The sequence below is a fragment of the Lygodium microphyllum genome, chromosome 13 (assembly GCF_053477565.2).
Source record: "Lygodium microphyllum isolate KBCC chromosome 13, Lygodium_microphyllum_v1.1.10, whole genome shotgun sequence".
NCBI classification, from domain to species: Eukaryota; Viridiplantae; Streptophyta; class Polypodiopsida; order Schizaeales; family Lygodiaceae; genus Lygodium; species Lygodium microphyllum.
This window is the reverse complement of record NC_141147.1, coordinates 135,642,558-135,666,659: the sequence shown is the minus strand read 5'-3', so window position 1 is coordinate 135,666,659 and position 24,102 is coordinate 135,642,558. Positions and strand designations below refer to the sequence as shown.

General features: G+C 43.7%; 1 protein-coding gene across 6 annotated transcripts in view; it reads right to left on the bottom strand.

Moving 5' to 3' along the window:
- Positions 1-24,102, bottom strand: part of LOC148027251 (histone-lysine N-methyltransferase TRX1-like) — a 201,293-nt gene that overhangs the window by 122,087 nt on the left and 55,104 nt on the right. The window contains exon 1 of one of the 6 annotated variants that reach the window (XR_015692965.1): positions 10,808-12,118. The exons of 2 other annotated variants lie outside the window; for them this stretch is intronic. Coding sequence is in view for 2 of the 4 variants with exons in the window: in XM_087691829.1 (XP_087547955.1) it covers positions 10,808-11,583 (776 nt within the window). In the remaining 2 variants the exon portion in view is untranslated. Of the gene's footprint in view, positions 1-10,807; positions 12,119-24,102 lie in introns of those variants that run through there. 3 more of the 6 variants (XR_015692964.1, XM_087691829.1, XM_087691828.1) reach the window with 3 other exon arrangements.

Genomic DNA, 24,102 nt, shown 5'->3' with positions numbered 1-24,102 from the left:
ACCAAAGGTAGTAAAATACCCTCTTGCATCAAGCTACCCAACTGACAGTAGACTTTTCTTTATGGCAAGTACATATCTAACATCATGCAAAATCAGCTCTTGGCCATTTTCAAGAGCCAAGTGAATGGTATCTACACTCTCTATCTGACATGCATAGTTGTTGCCTAAATAAACCTTGCCTAGGCAACCTACAGTGTATTCAAAAAATGACTCCAAAGAGGGAGTAACATGAAAAGAAGCACCATTGTCCACTATCCATGATTGTGAGAGCCCATCATGAGCTGAAAGTAAAGCATCAATTACATCCCTTTTGGTGATGTGCATATCACTTACTGCTGCCATAATATCTGCATCATTACATGAGGCTACAACAAGTATCTCTTCAGTGTCAAGAAGCTCTTCAATGACCACACTTGACGCAACATTTGCCTTTGCTACTTCTTTTGAGGAGGAGCTATCATCATCTTTCTTGTCATCCTTCTTTTTCTTACCCTATTGTTTCTTTGTTTCTTGCTCTTTCTTGAAGTACCGGCAATCGGGCTTTTTATGCCCTTTACACCCACACTGATAGCAAGTAACATCCTGTTGTTTGCCCATGCTTTTACTCCTACTTTTGCCTTTATTTGCTGTATCACCCTTCTTTTCTGACCTGCCTCTAAGGTGATAGGCTGAGCCACTGCTTTCACAACTGGATTTTCTTCTGATCTCCTCATTGAGAATAGAGCCCCTAACACCATCAAAGGTTAAAGCAAGGTTGTTGCTAAGTGAAACAATCAAAGACTCCCAGCTATCAGGCAAAGTCATCAATACGAAAATAGCCTCTAATTTATCATCAAAGGCCAGCAAACCAGAGTCCTATAACTGACTCGAGATCCCTGTGAAAGTACTAAAATACTCAACTGCTGGCTTAGACTCATCCAACTCCATGTTCACAAGCTTGCGCATAAGATGCACTTGATTCACTAGAGTTGTATTTTCAGAAGTGTCCTCTAACTTTTTCCATATAGCATAGCCCGTATCAAGACGCTTAATGTCTGTAAGTACATCATCAAACACGGCCATCTTAATGTATGCAATGGCCTTCTAGTTGAGTCTAGCCCACTCCACATCTATCATAATTGCAGGCTTAGTTTCCAAGAGAGCATCTTCACAGTCCTTGAAAAACAAAATGCCCGCATCCTATCCTTCCACAAATCAAAGCCAGTGCCATCAAACCTCTTGATTTCAAAGAGGGATTTAGTGTCACTACTGCTAGAAGCATTTGCAACCATTTTTCAACAATGCACCAAAAATCAATACTGCAATTTATGACAGCAAACAATGAGCTCAATATTCAGCTAATTTCAGCCCAGATTTTCAGAAAATAAGAGCAAAATTCAGTCCAAGTACATGTACAGCAGTAGAACGGATGACTTTAAGCAGTATAACTGAAATTTCAGCATGCATTACATGCATACATCACTGCCAAGTGACCCCCACTTCAGCAATAACACCAAAAATACATCTACAACAATCCCAAATCTGCAAATGATCACTAAGACTGCTGCAACATGAATATTCAGCAATACATCAACTCAATGGGAGTTGCCCAATATGTGTACTGCATACATATGTGACCAAGAGAACTTCTGATACACAAAAAACACCAAAATTCTCTGCAATTTCTCCAAAATCTCACAAGTGGGAGATAAATCTCATTGCTTACAGCACCAAGATTGCTTCAGCAATGTTCCCAAAGTGCATTTGTCACATCAATTTTGCCAAAATCCACAAACTCAACAAAAGCCCCAAAATTTCACTGACCGATCTACCTCGATTGCATTAATACATGTTCCCGAAAGCATAAAACGGGCAAAATTAGTAAAATGTCACAAAATTTTGCAAAAGCCCCAAATTTCTCAAGTCCAAATGTGCACTAATGTCAGTAAATCTGGTTCACCTGAGCAAAATTTCACTGATACATGAAAAACCCCCAAAATTTCAGAGCCAATGTGCACAAGTTTTGCAATTTCCGGGTCAAATGTCACCGTTATGCATGGACGACATCAAATCTGGGAAAAGCCCCAAATTTTCGGACACAAATCTGCACAAAATCTGAAAACTATGCTTACATGCGCGAAACCTTGTCAGTGAATAGGGGGCTTGCTTGTAGGAAATTTTAAAAAATGACAAAAAATCTGTTGCTTGCCTATCTAGGAGCTGCATGACCTACCAGATTGTCACTTGATGTCGCCTATCTGGGAGCTGCCGTCTTGGCTGTCGCCTGCCTGGGAGCTGCCGTCTACAGTCACGCTGACTTGTGCAGGCTGTCCCCTACCTACACAAACCTGTCCCTACTGCCACTTGGCTGTCGCCTGCTGCAAACTGTGAATGCATGCCAGAAAACTGACGACCTGACCTGTGGGAAGTGACAACTTGCTAAAATGTGTCGCCTTGATGCACACGCATCCGTCTTCTGAAAAACGACCTGCTCTTTTCTTCACACGAGGCGCGAGCTGAAACTAAATCACCTAGACTTTGGGAAGCGCGCACACCTTCGCCGAAGCTCTGATACCAGTTTGAAGGGGAGAGAGTGCAATGAGAGTGCGAGACAAAAGTGAGAGTAGCAATGTTGCGAGTGAGAGAGTGTGAATGCAAAGATAGGTGTACCAGATTGTGATGGTACACAAAGAATAAAAGAATGTATTTATATGTTAGGATACAATTAAGGGTGTGTTCACACCCGTATATCTCTATACACAGAGACAAAGGGACTTTACACCCAACAAAGAGAGGGCTTCAATGTTGATCAAGTGGTGTAGGCAAGCCCAAATCTGAACCTTGGGAGATAGCTCCATGAGAGTCGAAAAAGCGCCCAAGAAAGGGTTGTTGTAAATGCAACAAAAACGGTCCCTAGATGGCTGTTATAGACTCTCCATGAGAGTAAAATGGATGCTCCCTTACCTCAACGCACTAGAAGGATTGCTAGACATGCAGCATATCATACAAGGAAGGCTCATTTGGCTGATTTTTGTGGAGTAGATGGTTCTTGCGAGGAATATGGATCTAAGAGCTCACTATTAGATAATGATGAGCCTACTTCCTTTGAAGAAGCCCAGCAGCATGTACATTGGATGCAGGCCATGCAAAAAGAATTGGATTCTATTGCTACCTTATATATGGGATCTTCTTGAGTTGCTCAATGGCAAGAAGGCTCTTAATTGAAAAAGAAGTTAATGTACAATGGGATTCTGTCAATCCCTTTCGGTATTCCAACTCCCCTTGCTGTCGAAAATACCCAGCAAGTCTTCAATCTGATTTGCCCCTTGATTCAAGCAATCAATTGGCCTTCACCCGCTTTGATGGAGATGGAAAATGCCCCAAACTCAATTATTTGCTGGTCCCTCTACTTGAATAGGTTAAAAACAGCTGCTGCCCCGTTGAATCAAAGTCTTAGAGCTTCCAATTTCTGGCACGCTTCCTGAGGCTATTGCTAAATCCTAATTTCTACTGCAGATAAGGGTTTATAGCAGAGAAATATGAAATTTCTCAACCTCTGGTGATCTCAATGCTACAATCTTCAAAGCAAGGCTGTAGAGATGAGAGAGAATGCTAAGGAGATAGAAAATTCGGACTTTCTTCACAAAAAACTGAAGAAAACCTGTAATTTACTACTGTTGCCCTATCTCAATAGCTTGTAGATGCTATCCTCTGTTGTTGATTGGTCTTCTCCTGCCCCTAGCTGTCTCAAAAGGTCCTCCAATGGCTGCAAATCATACCACCAACAACTCCTCCCTTTGTCTTGTAGGCTAAACACACCAACATGCCTCTCTCCAACCTCTAAAGACGTTTTTCAATCTTACATGGGCATTTTTGACAAGTAGCAGCCTTTCCAAATGGTTTTTTGAGTATTATCCATAATTAAATATTAATTTTTAGTCTTTAAATACTGAAAATTTATCTAATAATAATTCCGGTGCACTGAAAATAATCTGACTGGCCAATAATTAAATTGGCTAGGCAACTTCCACTCCCGAGTGTCTCTACGCCATCTTTGACCATCAGATTGGCGTTAGGTACCATTAAACACCACTTCTCTAGTATCGCCAACTAACACTTATGGCCAAATGAATGACCTAGGGCAACAACCGGCACTAGATACCACCACGTACCTGTGCCCCATAACTAATAGCAACTTTTGCCTTTAACATCCCGTGATTTCCTTAGGTTCCCAAGCTCATAAATTTACTCTAACCCCAGTTACACCTCACATGTGCAATATTTACTTATCCATGTGATTAAAAATTAATCCACATGTTAAGTGAGGTTTCAAAAATACATGTCCTCATGACAATACAATTGATCTAATCCCAACCATATCTCCCAAGAAATAGCGAAATACGCAATGTGAGCAATAATAGCTAGAGTGCAAGAGAAAGAAAAAAGAGTGGATGCGGGCATTCAATCTATCCCAATGTGCCTGTACCTTGAGCAACTCAACTACATCATCAGCAAAACGCTTGGAGGCGTCACGAGTTGTAGGGCATCTATAGCCTCTGTCACAAGCTCTACCAAATCATACGAATCCAGAATGGCAAGCATCATTACCCTCTAGATGCGGTAATTCTCCCTATTGAGCTTGTAATCTCAAAGAAGAGCTGGTTACACGGGAACCTAATAGCCTAAAACCCCACATCGATCTTGAAAGAAATTGTCACCTAAATAACTTGGACAAAAACAAGGGCTCTGCCCACAATCCATCAGCCCTTCAACGCTACTTTGATACCATGTCAAAGTGCAACAAACACGGAAGCGCACAAACAAGACTAAAAGAGAATGAACACAATAGAAGAGGGAGAGAAAAAAGAGACTGTGGAACACAAAAATCTGTAGCGCACGGACAAGACTAAAAGAGAATGAACACAAGAGAAGAGGGAGACAAAAAAAAGACAGTAGAACACAAAAATCTGTAGTAGATGAATGCTGAAATTAAGAAGACAGATGTACACAAGGACTGTTAAAGTATCTCTGCAAGCCGATATCTCTCTCCACTTGAAAATGACAAGTGTGTACTTACTTTTTGGACTTTTTATCTCAAGCTGATAATGCCATGCAAGCATCTTGACTACAAAAAAAAATGCTTGAGAATAGGGAGGGGTAGACAAGCAAAAATGCTAAAATGGCTACTTCAGTTTAGTCTCTCTTATCAGATGATATCATCATTATTTGCACCAATGACAACATCCTCATGCAACCAATGGTATGAGGTATATTCCTTAGCTCCCTTTAGGGTGCACTCTGCACTACACAAAATGGTGTAGAGCATAAGGATTTGAGGATTATTCCTCGGGGGGTACACCTTGAAACAACCTTTCTAAGCATGGCTGTGGGTGGGCTGGAGGTTGGCTATTGATAGCAAAAAATAGGGCAATAAAGTGATCAGGTTGGCTCTGGCCGACCAGCTTGCTAATATGGCCAACTACATGATTAAAAATGCTAAAATACTATGATCAACCTCTGCAGTGCCACATGGCACTACCGTCGGCCCACTGCATGTCTGACCTGCCCAAAATCTGATGTACCGTGCCTATGCCCATCCAGGGAATGACCAAATCTCTAACAGCAATGACCAAATGCATGGAAAATCACAATGAGTTACTGCTGACAAGAAGAGGAGACGTACTATTCCTGCAAAGGAGGAGGGTATGAAGGAAAGCTTTGCTAAGGTTCAATTAGATATCTACTCCCAATGTACAATCTATTGCTTCATTATGATATCCTTCACCTAATAGCTACTAAGATACCCCACTCTAGACCCTCTACGAATTCATAAATAGCTCATCAACTAGCCCTCCAGACTCCTACAAGTGAGGAACTAACCATAACCCATGGAGTGAAAGCTGTCAAAAGATGACGTACCAGCGAGACAGTAAGGTTGGCGAGGAGGAACACGGAGTGAACTCGGCAAACATGGAGAAGAGAAGAGAAGAGAAGAGAGAACAAACTCTGATGAATGGAATGATGAAGTTCCGAATCATGGAGTAAATGTGATACAAGGGACTAAGGGTACCGTAGCACAAGGAAGATGATGAAGACAACCACGGACCACGAACCGCAATGTCCTCCTGAAGAGGTGTGAGGGTAGTGGAGAGGCTGGAGAGAAGAGGTGACGGACTAAATAAATCAGCCATGAGGAATGAATGAAAGAGTGGCCTATAAATAGGCACAATCAGTCTAGGATGGCACCCCTTTTTGGGGCTACAAACCCTAAACGCAAAAGCAGAAACCAAAAACGCAAACTGTGAGTGAAGGGTGAAGGGTTTCTCAACACCCCCTCTCAAGTCCAAAAAGGGAAACAAGAGAAGAGTGAGGTGGAGATGCAACGCTACATGCTGAAGAATGCTCGTGCAACAGGTGCCACTCGGATAGTGTCCCTCCTGGGGAAATTGTTCACTTGTTCAAGCGCCCTAGTACAAAGATGATGAAAACATGCAATGCATGCGAGGAATGTCGGATGTTGTGTGGTGCCGAGAACCATAAGGATGTCTGTACTCGATCTTGGGAGGTGGCTCCATGCTAACCAAGTGACCAAGGCAAGAAGAAGAGGAGGAAGAAGATGTAGAGGATCCCCAAAATCCAAGATTTCCACCCGAAAGGGAAACTACAGAAAAGAACACTAGACAGAGTGAACTGGAGAACCCGAAACACAACCTCGGGAGAGAAGCCACTAGCTCCATGCATCCATGCTGGCAGGAATACAAAGTCCACGTCACCAAGTCGAGGCTGAACCTCCGAGGTCCTGATCTAGGTGGTACCTAAAGATCCTGGGTATCAATAGAAGAGATAATTGGTCGAAGACACCCACCCCAAGAAAGTAGAGGATGGGTGAAGAACTTCATATGGAGTAGGTTCCCCCTCTCAGGTGGGAGGTGAAGGGGCCCCGCTAAAGTCGAAGAAGAAGTAGATGCCCTCTCTGAGGGCAAAGAAATAGCATCCCCCTTTGAATCCCCCTCTAAAGTAGATAGGGAATCCAAAAACTCATGGATCACGGACTCCAAAATGTCTAATGACGAAGGAAGTGCTGCCGGTCGTGCCGAAGAAGGTATCTGGGGTGTCGAAGAGCTCCCAGAGATAGCCTCTCAAACCTAAGTAATCGAGGATGGGGAAGGGTGGGGCTCAGAATGAGCAAGAGGTGGGCAAGAGTCGCTGTCTTTTAGTGGAGCAGACTGGGTAGCCGAAGAAGAGGAAGGAGTCGAGCAGCCACTATCTCTCCAAGGAGCAAACTGACGAGGAGATGGTATCAAATAATCACTGTCTCTCGATGGAGCGGACTACAGATGCGTAGGTCGTGGAAGCCACTGTACCTGAAAATAAGTGGGAGAAGACTGCCGTTGGCATTGCGACGATCTCCAAGAGGTCATAGCGCCAATCGATCGTCCATGTGCTCGAAAGGACTTAGTGTGCATCGGATGCATCTTATTGCCTTAAGCACACTACTCTGATAGTCGATGCAGAATGATCTCTGTGACCTAGAAAGGAGAGGTGGCACAAGGAATGCCTAGTAAAAGACGCATGTACTCCGAAGGGGTGGGGAGTAAAGGTCGAAGTCGGCAAGCATGGGTGGTGTGGCCGGTGATGCCACAGTAGTAGCACCCAATAGTCTGGTCATCTGTTGGTAAAGAAGCCATGAATACCAGTGTACCTTGCTGAAGAAGGAAGAGGTCAGCCACCATGAACCACGAACCGCAATGTCCACCTCAAGGGATGTGAGGGCAGTGTAAAGCACGAACCGCAATGTCTGCCTCAAGGAGTGGGAGGGTAGTGGAAGGGCTAGAAGTGAGCTCCCAGTGGGAGAAGAATGTGATCAGTAGCAAAGCTCAGTAGAAAAACGCAGGTGAGGAGAGAGAAATACTTAAAACGCAAGCAACAAGTGAGAGAAAGACTAAAAACGTAGGCATGACAGCCTGCAAGAGAGAGAAATACTAAAAACACAGGCAAGACAGCCTGCAGGAGAGAGAAATACTAAAAACACAAGCAACAGGAGAGAGAGAGAGAGAGAGACTAAAAACGCAAATAGCAGGACTGTGATGACATGGCAAGCTGTATGGCAACAAATCTGCACAGGAAGAGCAGTCACCTGGCTGGAATCAGCTCCAAACTGCATGAAGAGGGCTGGAAATCAAGCACCAACTGATGGAGACAGCAATGGACAGCTTCAACTAAGATATCCTCCACGAATGGGGTGTGGGCAACAACCTGAAACACCTGAAATCTGCAAAAACGAGATTTTGATGCAGCGGAAGAAGAAGAGAAGTGGATGCTGAACCCGCCACCGGTCTTTGCCTTCACTGGAGTGGAGGATCTTCACTGCAAGGTGAGCAGATCCAGCTCTGATACCATGTCAAAAGATGACATACCAGCAAGACAGTAGGGTTGGCGGGGAGGAACATGAAGTGAACTCGGCAAACCTGGAGAAGAGAAGAAAAGAGAAAAGAAACTCTGATGAATGGAATGATGAAGTTCCGAATCATGGAGTGAATGTGATACAAGGGACCAAGAATGCCGTAGCACAAGGAAGATAATAAAGACAACCACAAACCACGAACCGCAATGTCCTCCTGAAGGGGTGTGAGGGTAGTGGAGAGACTGGAGAGAAGAGGTAACAAATTGAATAAATCAGCCGTGAGGAATGAATGAAAGAGTGGCCTATAAATAGGCACAGTCAGTCTAGGATGGCGCCCCTTTTTGGGTTGCATACCCTAAACGCAAAACGCAAAAACGCAAAAACGCAAAAACACAAAAATGCAAACTGCGGGTGAAGGGTGAAGGGTTTCTCAACAAAAGCTCCAAAGATAAAGCTTAATTCAGACGAGCCAAACAAGCATTGTTAAAAAAGAGGACTGCCTTATATACCAATTTTTTGATTCAAAACTTTGTGTCTTACACACAATAAATCAGCACAACTTGGATAGTATGTGTACAGACTCCTTAGTGGTCATGAGTTCAACCCCCATACCATGCAGACAGGGATGACTTGTTAACTTGGATGGAGAGTTGATAGTCGACATTGAAGAGTCTGCTCCTTACCCCCCCCCCCCCTCCCCCCCTCCCCGGTCCCCCCTTCTCATGTCAACTCGTGTCAATCCATCCTCACCCTCCCAGCTCATAAAAAGGAGCTAACAGGCAGATGATCTGAGATGTTAAATCTTTTTCCTGTGAATCCCTCAAAAAAACTAATTGTGAGCACCCAAGTAAAGGGTTGAGACCCACCGATCCCATGTCCATGAAATCCCATCCTTTCCACACTGCCCTTCTAAAGTCCAATCATTCATCTCAATGGGAGATAGTGGACATTGAAGAGTCTGCTCCTACCACCGATCCCCTCTTTTCATGTCAACTCGTGTCAATCCATCCTCACCCTCCCAGCTTATAAAAAGGAGCTAGCAGGCAGCTGATCTGAGGTGTTTAATCTTTTTCCTGTGACTCCCTCTGAAAAACCTAATTGTGAGCAGCTGAGTAAAGGGCTGAGACCCCCCCAATCCCATGTCCATGAAATCCCACCCTTTCCACACTACCCTTAGAGAATCCAATCATTCATCTCAATTGGAGATATGATCTACCCTCCACAGGTCTTTGTACGAGACTTTGACTATACTCTTCCAGCCTCACAAGGCTCATTTGCAATGTCGCTAACTGGGCACTTCAGCTCTAGTGTGGAAACAATACTGCTTGGATAACTGTCCATCCAACCCAGGCATTCCTTCCCTTACTGTTCCAGGGCAACCAAGTTCAGCTCCATACATTAATGCAGTAGCTGGTTACCGCAGATCACACATCTTAAGGATTACACAGCCACATGGCAGCTGATAAAATTGAGATGGCTTTATCAAATTTTTTGATGTTTGAGCAGGAGATTTGCAAGAACTAGAGCGGCATCATACACACACAGGCAAAGCAAGAGATCAGATTTTAGCTGAGCACAGGGAAAACACACTACATTATAGGCACACACACTACTGCTAGAATACCATACCAGCAGAGAAAAACTATCAGAAAGAGAAAGGCAAAACACAATAGCACTTGTAAAGCTAACTTGAAAATGTCATCTACGGCTTCCAGATTGGCAAAAACAGCCACTAGTCAGCATAGAGTAAGCTTCTAACATGCCATTCTTGTGTCTTTAAAAGCGCTTTTTGTGCTCTATTTTCATGCCAATTCTCCTCGCACATACAACTCTCATCTTTCAACACAGTAGCAGTTCAATTATATTTCTGCCATCAGCCGTGCAGATGCAAACACTAGGGCTTTCTATAACCAGTGCCTGTAATCCACTTTAGATAAACAAACCCTCAGTCCCAGATTGTGCACACCAGAGAGACATATGCAGTCTTTGCAACACCAATAACCGGTTCTTGCAACAAGTAGTATCAGTAGGTTGCCTGTGATAATGTAGGTCAGACCTGATAAAGGCATGTGCATCTATTCAGGATTATACTCCATTGCACATCAAGGCTATAGAAAACGAACTCTATGCTTACCATTTAAGAATAATGAGAAGCTCTGAATTAATTTCCCTCCAATCCCCACCTTAACTACAGATTGGTAGCTTTTATCAGAAAAGTTCCTCTCCAAGAATCATTATCGTATAGAAATTTTCTCACCAAGCCCCATCAACTACCCTAGAAGTTATTGCATAAAGAATGTGTTCCGAAGACGCCCAAGAAGACGTCTGTACACCTCACCCAAACCTTCATCACAATGTGAATCAATTGTCTCACCATAGGCTTTTTAACTTGAACTTTAACTTTGAATATTAGAAAACACTTACGCTCTCCACTTTGGATGTGCATCCCTTTGGAGTGGACCTGTGTTGCCACTTTTCAAAACATCATTTTTGTCTGATGAGCATTTCGTTTGCTGATTTGTTCCCTGAATCTTTCTTCTCTTCCGAGCTGGAAAATATGCATCACTGAAGTCAACCGAATCAAGCAGTTCAGCATTCTCGTTATCCACAAAATAATTGTCCGATGTTAAACTCATCAGTTCACGGCACACACGTAGCTTTTTAGCTGATAACTTTGGGCTAGCCTTCTCACTCCTGCGGGACTTCATAGGAATCACATCCTCAGACAAGTGATCAATGTGTTTTAGCTCTATACATGGCGGTTCAAGATCAGATTCTGCTATAGATGAAGGAGTTGTAATTATCGAAGGGGTTTCAACTTTCTCTACCATTCTTGAGACACAACCCTTGCTTTCTGGCAAACTTTCCGGATTGCCCCTGAGTCTCGCATCTTCTGGTAAAGTAGAAGGTCCTTCGTTTCGTGCCTCTACCTGTTCTGTTTCCTTGACAAGATTGTTCACTTGTTTCCGGATTCTCCGTCTGTAATAGTGCCGTAATTCTGCTGATTTACTTTCATGAGGCTCTTGCTGAGCGACAGCGTGCGATTTATCCTTTTGCGACAGGAAAGCTTCATCCTTTGAGGTGAATCGACTGCTGTATATCTGATTTCCAAAATTGCGTTCAATCTCTCCCTCTATCGGCAGCTCCAGACGATCCTGAACTGTCGCCATGAACGAGCATCCGTTTTCTCCCATGTGCATTATCAAGTTTGGCCGCGAGAGGCGCAGAGGCCTCTAATTCTTGATGGGTCGAAGGGAGGGGGAGAAGCAAACACTTGAAAGTGGAAGGGTTTTATCGTTTTGAAGAAGGAAGAAGCAGACAGGCGAAAGGGAAGAGAAAGAGGGACGAATTACAAGGTGCAGGGGAAAAAGCATAAGGAAGGATCGCGAGGATGCAGAGGGAGGCTGAGACAGGGGTGGTAATTGGCAGGGCGGGAGAACAAGACACCCGCAAGGCATGCTACGGCAAGGGGCAACGGGCACCCAGCTCACGATTCAGCCCAATCTCATCAGATTTACCTTCGTAAACACAAAGCTGCTTCATGGGTAGTAGAATTATTATTATTCTCTTAACGGCCAAACAAAGAGCAGTTCATCGAGGAAGGTGCAGTTTATCGATGATGGAGATGGACAGGAAAGCTAGGGTTTCATATTTGGAGTGGCAAAGGGAGATTTGATTGCACATGCGAGTACTGTCCATCTTCAAATATCCATCCCCATCTGTTCTCTTAGAATTATGACTCATTATTGCACTATCTCCAAGATATTAAGACATATCATCTCTTTAAAGAACATCTAGCTAATTCTCACTCTAGCAAGTGTGGTTCTATTTGGGATGCCTTGTTCCTAAGAAAGGTTTTATTTTAAAGTGGCATTCATTGTCAACCGCATGGAGCATGTTGGTATTCTTCCTATGGCATAGACAATTCAAATGGCTAAGAATAAAAAATGACATTGGAAAGTTGTTACAAGACACCTTGCTTATTAAGAGCTTTCACAAGAAAAGACTCCAACAACTTCTATTGTCGTCTCAAGTTGGGAAACATTGCACCTGATTTTTTGAATGAACATCTGAAAGGTTTGAAAGAAATAGCATAATATGAAGTAGTGTTCATACCAACACACAGTCATGGAGTTGTCTAAGAACTGCTTCAATTGTAGTCATGCTTGATATTATGGCCATGTTATGAGCAAGGACTACATGTAGTAACCCGAAAGCAAGAGCCTTTTTCCAAGTTTTTAAAGGTACTCTAGTGTCTATCCAAATCTCTAAAGCCTGTGACCACAATGTGCATCGACCTATGTGACCTAGGCACTTGGTTTGATAATAGAATCTTCACATGCACATACACCACCAAACACAAGTGTGGTACCTCAATTCACTATCATCCCATGTGCACCAAACAAACATCATGTGTATTCCATCCATCACATCTCTTTTATTTGCCACAAGGCACATGCACTATTGTTTAGGAAGGTTCAAAATTGAAAACATGTACTAACTTTATTGTGGTGCAGCTCTTTGCAACATTAAAAGGAAAGTGAAAATAGCAAACATTGTCACACTCGCACTCAATCTCACCTCACAAGGGCAAAGGCAAGAAACTCATAACTCCTTTGGTGGGAAAAACATGAATCTAATATAACAAGACAAAAAGAGAGTGCAACCATAACATATATTTGCACGCTTTATGAGTCACCACTCTAGGTGAATCACTAGACCCAAAATTGGGGCACTTTAGACAAAACTAGGTGCGATTAAAATGGAGTGGAGCACTATGTCTCAACACACCCTTTGCCCCTTGAGGACATTTCAAGAACAAGATAGAGATGAACCATGAAGTTGCAAAAGATGCATGTTAATGTACAATGCATGGAAGGCAAGAAGAGTCCCCACCCCCCGCCCCCAACATGCTAAATGGGTGGTCTAACCCCAACTTTAGGACCTGTTGATCAAAGTTCCTCTAAGATAAAGCCTAGGTAAAGACATCAACCACATGGCTCAAGAAACAAACATCTCAGAGGTGACCACTTCAGCCTTGCACAACATGATAGTCAATGCCAAAGTACTTGGCCCTTGAATGGAAGACTAGGCTTGTAACAGATGCCATGGCACTCAAATTGTTAGTGTAAAACATAGTGGGCTACTGCTGAGGATGATAGCCCAACTCTTCCAAGAGTTATCTCAAATAAAGGACCTCTAATGCAGTATCATAGAAGAGCCTGGAACTATGATCTCTTTCCAATTATATTTGCACTCATCAAGTCAGAACGAAGAGAGAAACAAAATCCTTTGAGATTTCCTATTATCCAATCCCACCCAATGAGAATATATAAATCTTTGATAAACAAGGCCCCAGTGATAATGAGCCCCTAATGTATACTAGTTTTCTAGTAGATGCCCTGGGCATCTCATGCAAGCTTGCCAATGGAATCATTGGGGTGTAGAAGAGAATCAACTCAGCATACTTGCAGAAATCATATGTCAAGATGGGTGTCAACTAAGTAATGCAAAGAGCCAACAAGCTGCCAATATTCAGTAGCATCAACCAACACATAACCATCATCAAACCATGACTTGTTGTTAGGATCCATAAGATGTGAAAGACATAATCATTATCAAACCATGACTTGCTGTTGGGATCTGTAAGGGGTCAAAGACTTGCAGTAGGCATGCTAAATTTGCATAACTACTCCAGATTTGATAAAAAGATGGCTGAATATTATCCATGTTAAGAAAATACCAAAAGGGGTCTAAATCAATCATCTTGAAAGTGATCCTCAAGTAATGAACTGGCAGCAAAAAATGGTAGAGATTAGTTCTTTGAATTAAAAGCTTGACATCGAATAGAACTAAAAATCTAGAAGGGAAGATGTCTTCAAGCAATTCATCACCAAAGCAATCACCTTCTTAATTGATGACCAGGGCCAAATACTAAATAGGAGTGGTGCTCTCAATTGTCTCCTTACAAAGCCCATAACATCAGAAGATCCGATAGATTGGTATGGCCAAACCAACATGCATAAGATCCCTTGAGAAGAACCTGAATTGATTCTTTGGATGAGGAAAGCCATTGGACAAAGCTCTAGCAATCCTAATCAACCTCATTAGGTGACCTGATTGTCCACTTGTCATTCTTGATCAATTCATTACCCTCCATCAGCTAGCACCTGATTTCAGCCCCTCTCCAGTGTGGCCACATGATCAGCCTGGCCGTACAGCCTGCTTTAGCTGTTCATGACCTGTCTTCGCCATCTCGGAGGCATCCAGCAGCTATCTACATCAGTCACAGGCTGCATTTTGTATTTGTGCAGGTTGTCCAGCAGCTGATATCATCAGTGCAGCTGTCATCCAACACTACTGCACCTCTGTTGCCCTGCTTAGATTAGCTGTGTTTTGCTGGCAGCCTGCATATTCAAATAAGCAAATAGGTGTTTTTGATTCTTAGCAAGCCATCCTGGTGCCTACTGCTCAAATCAGCCCGCCCAGACACTGTACTCTGTACTTAGAGCAGCTGATCACTCCCACAGGCTGCAAATTGCTTTCCGAGATCCGTTCGAGGTACGACACACTCTTGAAGTTGTCAGAGATTCCTCTTCTGACTCATCTCTGCCCTAGTCCACTTGAAACAAGAAAGTTTGAGGTTCATTGTATTAACATTAGCATAGTCTGTTCGAGGCTCATTGTATTAACATTAGTCTGTTTGATTGTTCTTTTTAATTAACTCTTTCTCTTTGCCTGAGTTTTACAATGTTCATTGTATTATTGTTGTATGCTTTGAATTGATCTTCTTTGTTCGAGTATTCCATTACAAGCCTATCTTTCAACTCTCAAGGAAAGATAGCCATCACCTATGTAATCTCGGTGGGTCCTTGGGCAGCTACCATGCACCCCTTGATTGATTCCTTGGTTGCTTTGGGGTGGGACCTCTTGGGGTAATTCAGGATGAATTATGCTTGCAAGGTCTCTTGGTTCCAATTTTGGGCTTGAGAGGGGGTGGTAAGCTCAAAAAGGTGCATTTAAATTGAAACCTTCATTATCTCATTTTAAACAGGCCTAAAACTCAAACTACTGCAAAGTTTTCATCCCCCATAAGCAAACCCACAAACTTTGGTTGGTTTCTCATCTATAAATAGGTGAGATGCATAGTCACTTGCCATTCTTGATCAATTCATTACCTCCATCAGTTGGCGCCTGATTTCCACTGCAGTCCACACCCCTCCTTGTAGATATCTCAGCTCATGGTGTGCTGTTCAGCCCCTTTCCAGTCTGGCCACCTGATCAGCCCAGCCATACAGCCTGTTTGTGCAGGTTGTGCAGTCATCACCCAGCCCTACTGTACCTCTATCGCCTTTCCTGGATCAGCAGCATTTTGCTGGCAGCCTACATATTCAAATAAGCCAGTAAGCGTTTTTTATTCTTAGCAAGCCACCCTGGTGTCTACTGCTCAAATCAGCCTGTCCAAACACTCTGCTCTGTGCTTAGAGCACCTAATCGCACTCAGAGGCTGCCAATTGCTTTTTGGGATCTGTTTGAGGTATGACACACTCTCAGGGTTGTCAAAGATTCCTCTTCCGACTCTTCTCTACCCTAGTCCACTCAAGATGGGAAGATTCAAGGTTCATTGTATTAACATTAACATAGTCTCTTTGATTGTTCATTTTCATAAACTCTAAGGGGTGGTACAATTCACTTCCACATAGGTGACACAAGAGCTAGTTGAAAACTCTTCAATCATCTCTGCAAAGGGGGGTATCTCTCTAGTCCCTGGGTCCATGGCTTCACAATCAAGGCCTTTGTGCTCCATAATAGATTTCCTTGATATCCAGTTACCCTTCTCTTCCCTGGACCAGCAATCGAAGACTACTAGCTGTTAGAGGACTTTGGGTGCCCCTTTGGCACAATCCTTCCCCGATCAATTGCTGATGTAGTGATGGTTGCAGGTGTGCCTAAAGTATGGGTGGCCATGGAAGACACCAAGAAAGTACCCAAGTTTTTAGAGATTGAGGCAAGCAAGTACACCTTTAGACAATAGATTATTGTGACGGGGCAGCCTGGTCAATGCCTCTATGATACCATGGCCTCACACATTAAACCTCTAATTGTACATGATTCGGGGCTAAGGTGACACAGCAAGTGGCCATGCAAGCAGCTAATGATGGCTTCACGAGGGTTCAGCGGGATAGCAGAGGAGGCAAATTGGGCCCCTTAGACACAGCACCCTTAGCAGAGTGCAAGAGGCTCACAAGCGGCCCCCCCACCAAAGAGTCCCCTAGTAGCCACCTTGTCTGCAAAGAAATACCCTAACATAGGAACACAAATAACAATCGTACGACAAAGCACAAATTGATAAAAGAACATAGTTAGGGTTAGGGTGACTCAAAGACAATGAACACACTGAATAAATGAAATGATATGACTATTGAATATACAATGCTCATGCAGCGAACACACTGCAGTGAATGAATATAGAACCTTGAACTCCTGACACACTATGCAGTGAATGAATATAGAACCTTGAACTCCTGTATCTCAAGGATCGGGGCAAGGATAATGAGTTGGAGAGTGTGTCCTACTTCGAACAAATCCTTAATCGCAGCAAGGCAGCCTCCAGATGTCAAACACCAGCAAACGCAAACAAGGAAGGTTGGATCTGATGCAGACAACGGTGTAGAAGGGAGGACCAAAAACACAGGCTGTAGGAGAGAGAAAACACCAAACGCAAGCAGTGGAGAGAGAAAATCTACTACGACAGACTGAGGAGAGAGGAAACTGTCAAACGCAACTGTGAGGAGAGAGAAATACTAAAATTGCAGGCTGCGAGAGAGAGAGAGAGAGAGACTAAAAACGCAGGAAAAACCGACAACAACAGTTAGTTTGCTGAAATCAGCTCCGAACAATGTGTGATAGGATAAAAACAGGCGCCAGATTGTTATAGACAGCAATTGGTCAGCTTGGACCACGATGTCCTTCGCGTCTCGGGTGTGGGTAGCAAGTTGAAATACCTGAAATCTACAAAAACGAGATTAAGGGCTGAATGGAGGGTAGCATACTTATTTATAGAAAGTTTGGCCCCTCCCAAGTGGGTTTGTGCTCATGGGACACAAACACCCTCTAGGAGCACATTTCTTTTAAATAAACAAATTAAACATGATTTGGGGCTGTTTTGGTAAAGCTAATGCATTTTTAGCTCAACACCCCCTCTCAGGCCCAACAATAGTGCCACGAGAAGGAAGGCGAGCCAAGCCCTTTTTCTTTATATTTTACCCCAAGGCGTCCCACCCTAAAGTAGCGAGAGCATCAGACAAAGGGTATGCGTCGACTGCCCAGTGGACTACTAAGACTATAGAGGCGATTGTTATCTTACCAAGGGAGTCCAAGTGATCACCCCAAAGAGAACAGGGCATCAAACAAAGGGTGCTCGCCGGCTGCCCAGTGGCCTACCAAGCCCTACAAAGGTGGATGTAATCAGCTATGGCCTTTTTTTTTTTTAGAGCTTTTTAGATTTGATAGATTTAGCACTAAATGAGTGTTGCAAATCAGTTTTCTTCCTATTGAGTATCCATGCCCCAATACGGGAGACCTTCATAAAACAAGCATACTATCCCTACCATTACTAGGTGTCGGTGAAGAAGGAAAATGGCTAAACTGTGGGTATAGTAAATATGTGAAGCAAGCAAGACAAGCTAGGGAAAAACTACCTTGGAGACTGCCATGTGCAATGCCATAAATATGGTGGATCTAGAGTCAACGACCACTCTAAAAGACCGAATAGGGATAAATGCGCACAGATGCATGTTTATATGATCAAAATGCTAATGCATGGGATAATGCAAAGGGAGATGCAATATGTCATGCTCACACAAAATGCAATGCAATGGTGCCACTTGGACAATGCCCTCACAGGGAAATTTTTCACTTGCCTAAGTGCCCTTTTACAATCATATCATCCTAACAATGCGGATGAAGTTACGAATGTCCATAATACAATACAAATAAATAAATAAATGTCTAAAAATTTGTAAGCATCATCGCTGTCACTATCAAGAGAAGAAGCCGCCCCCTCTCAAACTGGAAAGGAAAGCAAGAGGAAAGCACCCTCTCCCCATCAATCTGAAGAAGTAGGGGAGGGTGTACCCAAGCCGATCCTGGGTAGCAGGTACTAGAGAAGTGGCCGGTTGACCACTTTGGTCAAGATGTCTGCAAATTTATATGATGAAGGCACAAACTCCAGGCGGATAGTTCCTAACTCAACCTGCTCTCTGGAAAAGTGAAAGTGGACTCTCACATGCCGCGTTTGTGGTGTGATGATCGGATTGTCCGCAAGGGCAATAGCACTCTGGTTGTCGCAATAGAAAATGGTGGGACAGTCACAAGGAAAATGAAGTGCCGCCATTAAGCTCCTCAAGTAGATGGCCTCAGTGGTACCATTGAAGAGAGTCCTATACTCAGCCTTGGCCGTGGAAGCCGCCACCGTCTCCTGCTTATGGTGGCTGGACCACAAAATGGGAACCGTGCCCAAGGTTAAGAGGTAGCTGCCATGGGAACACCGAGTGTCAGGATCTCTTGCCCAATCAGAATCAGTGTACCCCTACAAGCATAAACCAAAACCATATGTTAGGCCATAAGAATAAGTACACCGTATATAACGCAATACACGAAGACATGCGATCCAATGTGACATCCTAGGTGGAGTGAAAGACTGATTGAGTATGCTAACTAAGTAAGCTAAATTTGGTCTAGTGTGAATTAACCAAAGCAATTTCCCTACTACATATCGATAGAATGTGCATCAAAGGGCTGATCTAGGGTATCCTTTGACAAGTGGATAGTAGGATCAAGAGGTGTGGCCATTGGCCATGTCCAATCCGAAGTGTGTTGTTCCACAAGCTGAAGTACGTACCTCTGCTATGACACAAAAATACAGCCCCGAGATCGAACTACCTCCATCCCCAAGAAATAAGATAACAAACCAAGGCCTATCATCTCAAAGGTAGCACTAAGCTTGGCCTTAAATTATGCTATGGGAGCAGAATCTGAGCCTGTGATAAGTAGGTTATCAACATATAACAGTAGGATATAGCTAACCCCCTCTGCAATAGATCAAACATATAAGTTTGGGTCATAAGGGGTAGAATGGTATCCGTGAGTCTGTAAGAACTTGTCCATCCTGTGGAACCAAGACCACAGTACTTACTTCAACCCATAAAGAGCTTTTTGCAAGAGGAATATTTTATCCCTTGGGTTCCCTGAAGGAAAACCTAGTGGCTGCTCCACATAGACTTCCCCCTCTAAATAACCATTCAGGAAGGCACTCTTGACATCCATCTGATATATCAGCCAACCGTGGTGAGCGGTGAGCGCGAGAAGTAACCGCAAAGATGTCAACCGGGTAGTAGCGGCAAAAGTCTCTTCATAATCAATGCCATGCTTCTGTCGAAACCCTTGCACTACAAGGCAAGCCTTGTACTTGTCTAAAGTTCCATCAGCTTTCGGCTTTTGGTCCTAAAAATCCACTTTGTCCCGATGACTTTCTTGTGGCTCGGACGATCCACCAATTCCATGGCATCTCGCCATTGAGGCTGCTGAAGAGCCTCCTGCTATGTATCCGGTTCAGAATGTGCTATGTAATCAGCTGTAAACAGCGACACAAAGGATGCTTGAGGAACAAGCCAGGTAGATCTTCTAGGTCTCTACAGAGTGGAATCTGGTGGTAGGATTCCTGAATCCCGCATGGTCTATTGGTACCATCGAGGTAATGAGTCTCACGGAGGGGGCCTGGGAGCTAAAGAATCTGCATGAATGTTAGGAGCGGGAAGTAGACCAAGCTCAATAGGCACTAACTCCGAAGATGTGGATGGAGGAATCGGATCGGAATCCGGTGCAGAGGACTGCACAATATCCCTCTCGTAAAAAACGATGTCCCTCTGAATGATCACCTTGTTTGTCCAAGGATCAAACAAGCTTTCGCTTCAGAGAAATATCCAACAAAAATAAGGAGATCAACTCAAGGAGTGAGCTTTCCTATCTTATCATCAAGTGTGTATGTGTGTGTGTGTGTGTGTGTGTGGGCACGACACCCGAAGACTTTAAAGTGGAAAATGGCAGGCCAAGAGCCAAAGAATGCCTCATACAGGGTCTTCTGAGAAAGAGCCGCAATCGGACACAAGTTGAGGATGTACACCAAAGTGTTAATAGCCTCGACCCAAAGGCGCTCAGGGAGCTCTGCTGCGAACAGCATAGAGCGTACCATTTCCATGACTGTCCGATTCCTACGCTCTACGACTCCATTCTGAGAGGGAAAGTTGGTAGAGGCGAGTTGGTGAGAGATGCCATGCTGCTGTAGAAACTCAGAAAACTCGTGGGAGAGAAACTCACCACCGCTATCACTTCCATGCAACCAACACAACGTCCAATCTAGTTATGAACCAGCAGTACCCAAGCAGAAAAATATGTGAAAGCATCTGACTTATGCTTGAGGAAATACACCCACACCCACATGTATCTAGAATGATCATCCACTATCAAAAAGAAATACAGTGCGTCGTTCAAGGTAGCAACGGATGTCGGCCCACAAAGATCAACATGAATCAATCTAAGAGGCGCCTCATCAAGATGGGTGAACTGCTGAGGAAAAGGGGTACTGTGCTGCTTTCCAAGCCGACATGCTTTACAAACATCTTGAGCTAGCTTTAGGCGTGGAAGGCCCTTAACTAGCGCACGGTGTGAGAACTCATAAAGAGAGTTATAACCAAGATGCCCTAAGTGAAAATGCCAAAGACGCTCATTATTCGTAGACTCCTGAGATGTGGCTAATGCTTGGAAGCTATGGAACACGGAGCCCTTGGCTGTCAACTTGGTCACAAAGTGTGTCATGTGGTATAGAGCATTAGGCTATGCCTCACCGCGAGCAATCACTAAACCGATTTGAGAGTCAAGGATCTCGATTGTGGTTGCTGTAAAGAAAATTGCTTGCCCCAACCTGCAAAGCTGCTGAACAGATAACAAGTTCACCCCAAGCTAAGGGACATGGTATACATTGTCTAGCAAAGCCAGATCCGGATCCTTGTCAGTGCCAAAACTGACACAACCTTGAGCCTGAATCTTGATGGAGGAGTTCTTTCCTACACGAACCCACCTAGCTATAGGGGCTCAGGTATGGAAGATGTTCTCTATAGGAGTCATGTGATGGGTAGCTCCACTGTCCACAATCCAAACAGGAGTTGAAGTGCTTGGCTGTGACGAGTGGGCCTCCGCGGTAACCTCATCGAGAGGTAGCTCACAGATATGAATGAGACTCGTATCTAATGTCTCTACAAAGACAATGTGGGCCTCTGCTGCAAACTAGTTAAACAAGTCCTCTAGAGTTGAGAGCGTTGTCGACTGAGATGGTTGAGAGGTGGCAGTATGAGTTTGACCTTTAAACTGCCCCTTGCTATCACCCTGCTCCTTGTTGGGGTTTACCCGACTGAGGGGCGGGGGTCTGAGACTTAGGTTTTGGTGTTGTGCCTCTTTCCTTTGATTGACAATTGTCGTCAAAATGGCCAGCCTTTTGACAATGTTGACCATACCTATTCTTTTTACGTACATTCTGCCACCCGGGTTTGAGTTATGACTAGGAGTTTCCTTATGAATCCCCAGACTAATTTTGGTTTTGAGTGGAAGTCTGATTTTATTTACCCTTCCCTTGTTGCGCCTTCTGAGAATGAGCAACAAGAGCCCCCTCTAAGGTAGCATTCAAATGAAATCGATCGAACAATCGTGCATAATGCAACAACTGACATTCAAATTCATAGAAATTAGACATGGTGGGCTTGGAAGCTATACTTTCCACAAAAGTGAAAAATTTTCTAGGATTTGTTTAGAAACAGTGTGACCTGATCGGAGAGCTTGAGAGTCCCCGTAGTGGAGAATTTGGCAAGAAGACGCTGATACTTAGTTGACTTGACTTTCAAATCATCCCGGTCAGATATTTTGAAATTTTGAAGCTCATGGTCAAGATTTATACGACAAGTCCTATCCCGAGCCGCATAGCAGTTAGTCAAGTGTGCCCATCGCTCTAACGCTAGGTCAAAATGTTGAGGCTGAGAATGAAACTCAGGCAATAAGCCCTACATCAGCTTAACAATAGCGGAGGCATTCCTAGCCTTCCATGATCAGATGACCTCATATGGAACAAGTGCAGGATCGGGTTGGGGTTCCAACCCCTGCACAAGATCCCATAGGTTTTGTGAGTCAAGAACATGTCTCATCAAATTCGACCAAGTGGTAAAGTTTGACCCGTTGAAAGGAGTCTTGTCATTGAATGTATACTTGGCTGAATATGAGGTAGAACCATGAGGTGTCAGGAAAGTGGGATAAGATGGATGGGGAGGGTAAGAGGGTGGTAGTGGAGGTGGCTGACAGGAAGGAGGAAGGGGAAGAGGTGGGTAGGCAGAATTAGGCTGTGAGTGTCTAATGAGTGCCGATTAAGGCAGAGACACTAGAACATGAATGTTTCCATAAGGTGTTGATGGAGGTGGAGGCACTGGGATATGGAAGCCCTCAGCTGGGGCATAGTAGGATGACCGGAATGTCCACTAGATAATGCCATGGAGGCAAGATGTGGTACCAATTGATCCACACTTGGGAGAGACTAGGGGGGATATCTAGGCTGCAATGATCCTAAATGTGTGTGAGAAGAAGGTGGAACACCACCCCGCTGAGGAAAGGGTGAGGTCCTAAAGGCAGTGACTATGTTTCCATAACCCCTCAGTGTGATGTACGGTACAACATAAGGTGGTTGAAAAGGGAATGTAAATGGTGTAAATGGAACTATAGAAGCAACGGAAGAATGTGGTAGGATGGGTGGGTTTTGAATTTGTGGTGTGAAAGGTGTAGATGCATTTTGTTCATTTTTACCATTTAATGATTGAAAATGAAATGATGATGAAGATGATGCACCATACAATATAGAACTACGAACACCAAATTCATTCTGATTTTGAGAAGTAAACTGAAAAGAGGAAAGGATAGAAGAAGAGGTACCTGGCTTTTTCTTATAATCCCCATGACGTGTATTAACATACAAGAATAGATCCTCAAGAGAACCTTTTCCGTAGTCAATAGACTGTACTTTGTCTTCCTCATGATTTCTACTAGTATATTACAAAGCAGAAGAAGTAAAAGAAGAAGGAACAAAAGACGAATCTAAAGTACCTTGCACCGAAGTGGACGGAAGAGTATGAAAGAATGGAAAATACTCCAAATCTCTTTCTCCAATAGGGGGGCCCATCCCTGAGGGAGGTCTCAACGGCCCTGCAATATCATTGGATTTTTGCTCAACATAAGAGAGAAATTCATGCATACCTTCATTGAGTAGCTTCTCTTGAAGGGCAATCCTTCGATCAAGCTTCTCAATCTTCTTTCGTCTAAAAGGCACTATGACATGATATTCTTCAGTGGACAGCTTGTATAGCTTTTCTTTTATATGGTCAGAAGTGTCTTCCACCATGTCCAAACTTTGTGAGCAAGTTAATCTGCCCACCCTCGCGGTTCTCCACATTGTTGGTTCTGAAGACTAAATTGGTGTTGTTGTGTTCGAAGTCATTTGAACCTACTATTGTTCTTGCTTCTACAAAGAGCTTTCAGATCAAAGGCCTAGGTTTCTGAGAGAGTATCAGGCTCTGATACCATGTAAAGAAATACCCTAACATAGAAACACAAATAACAATCGTACA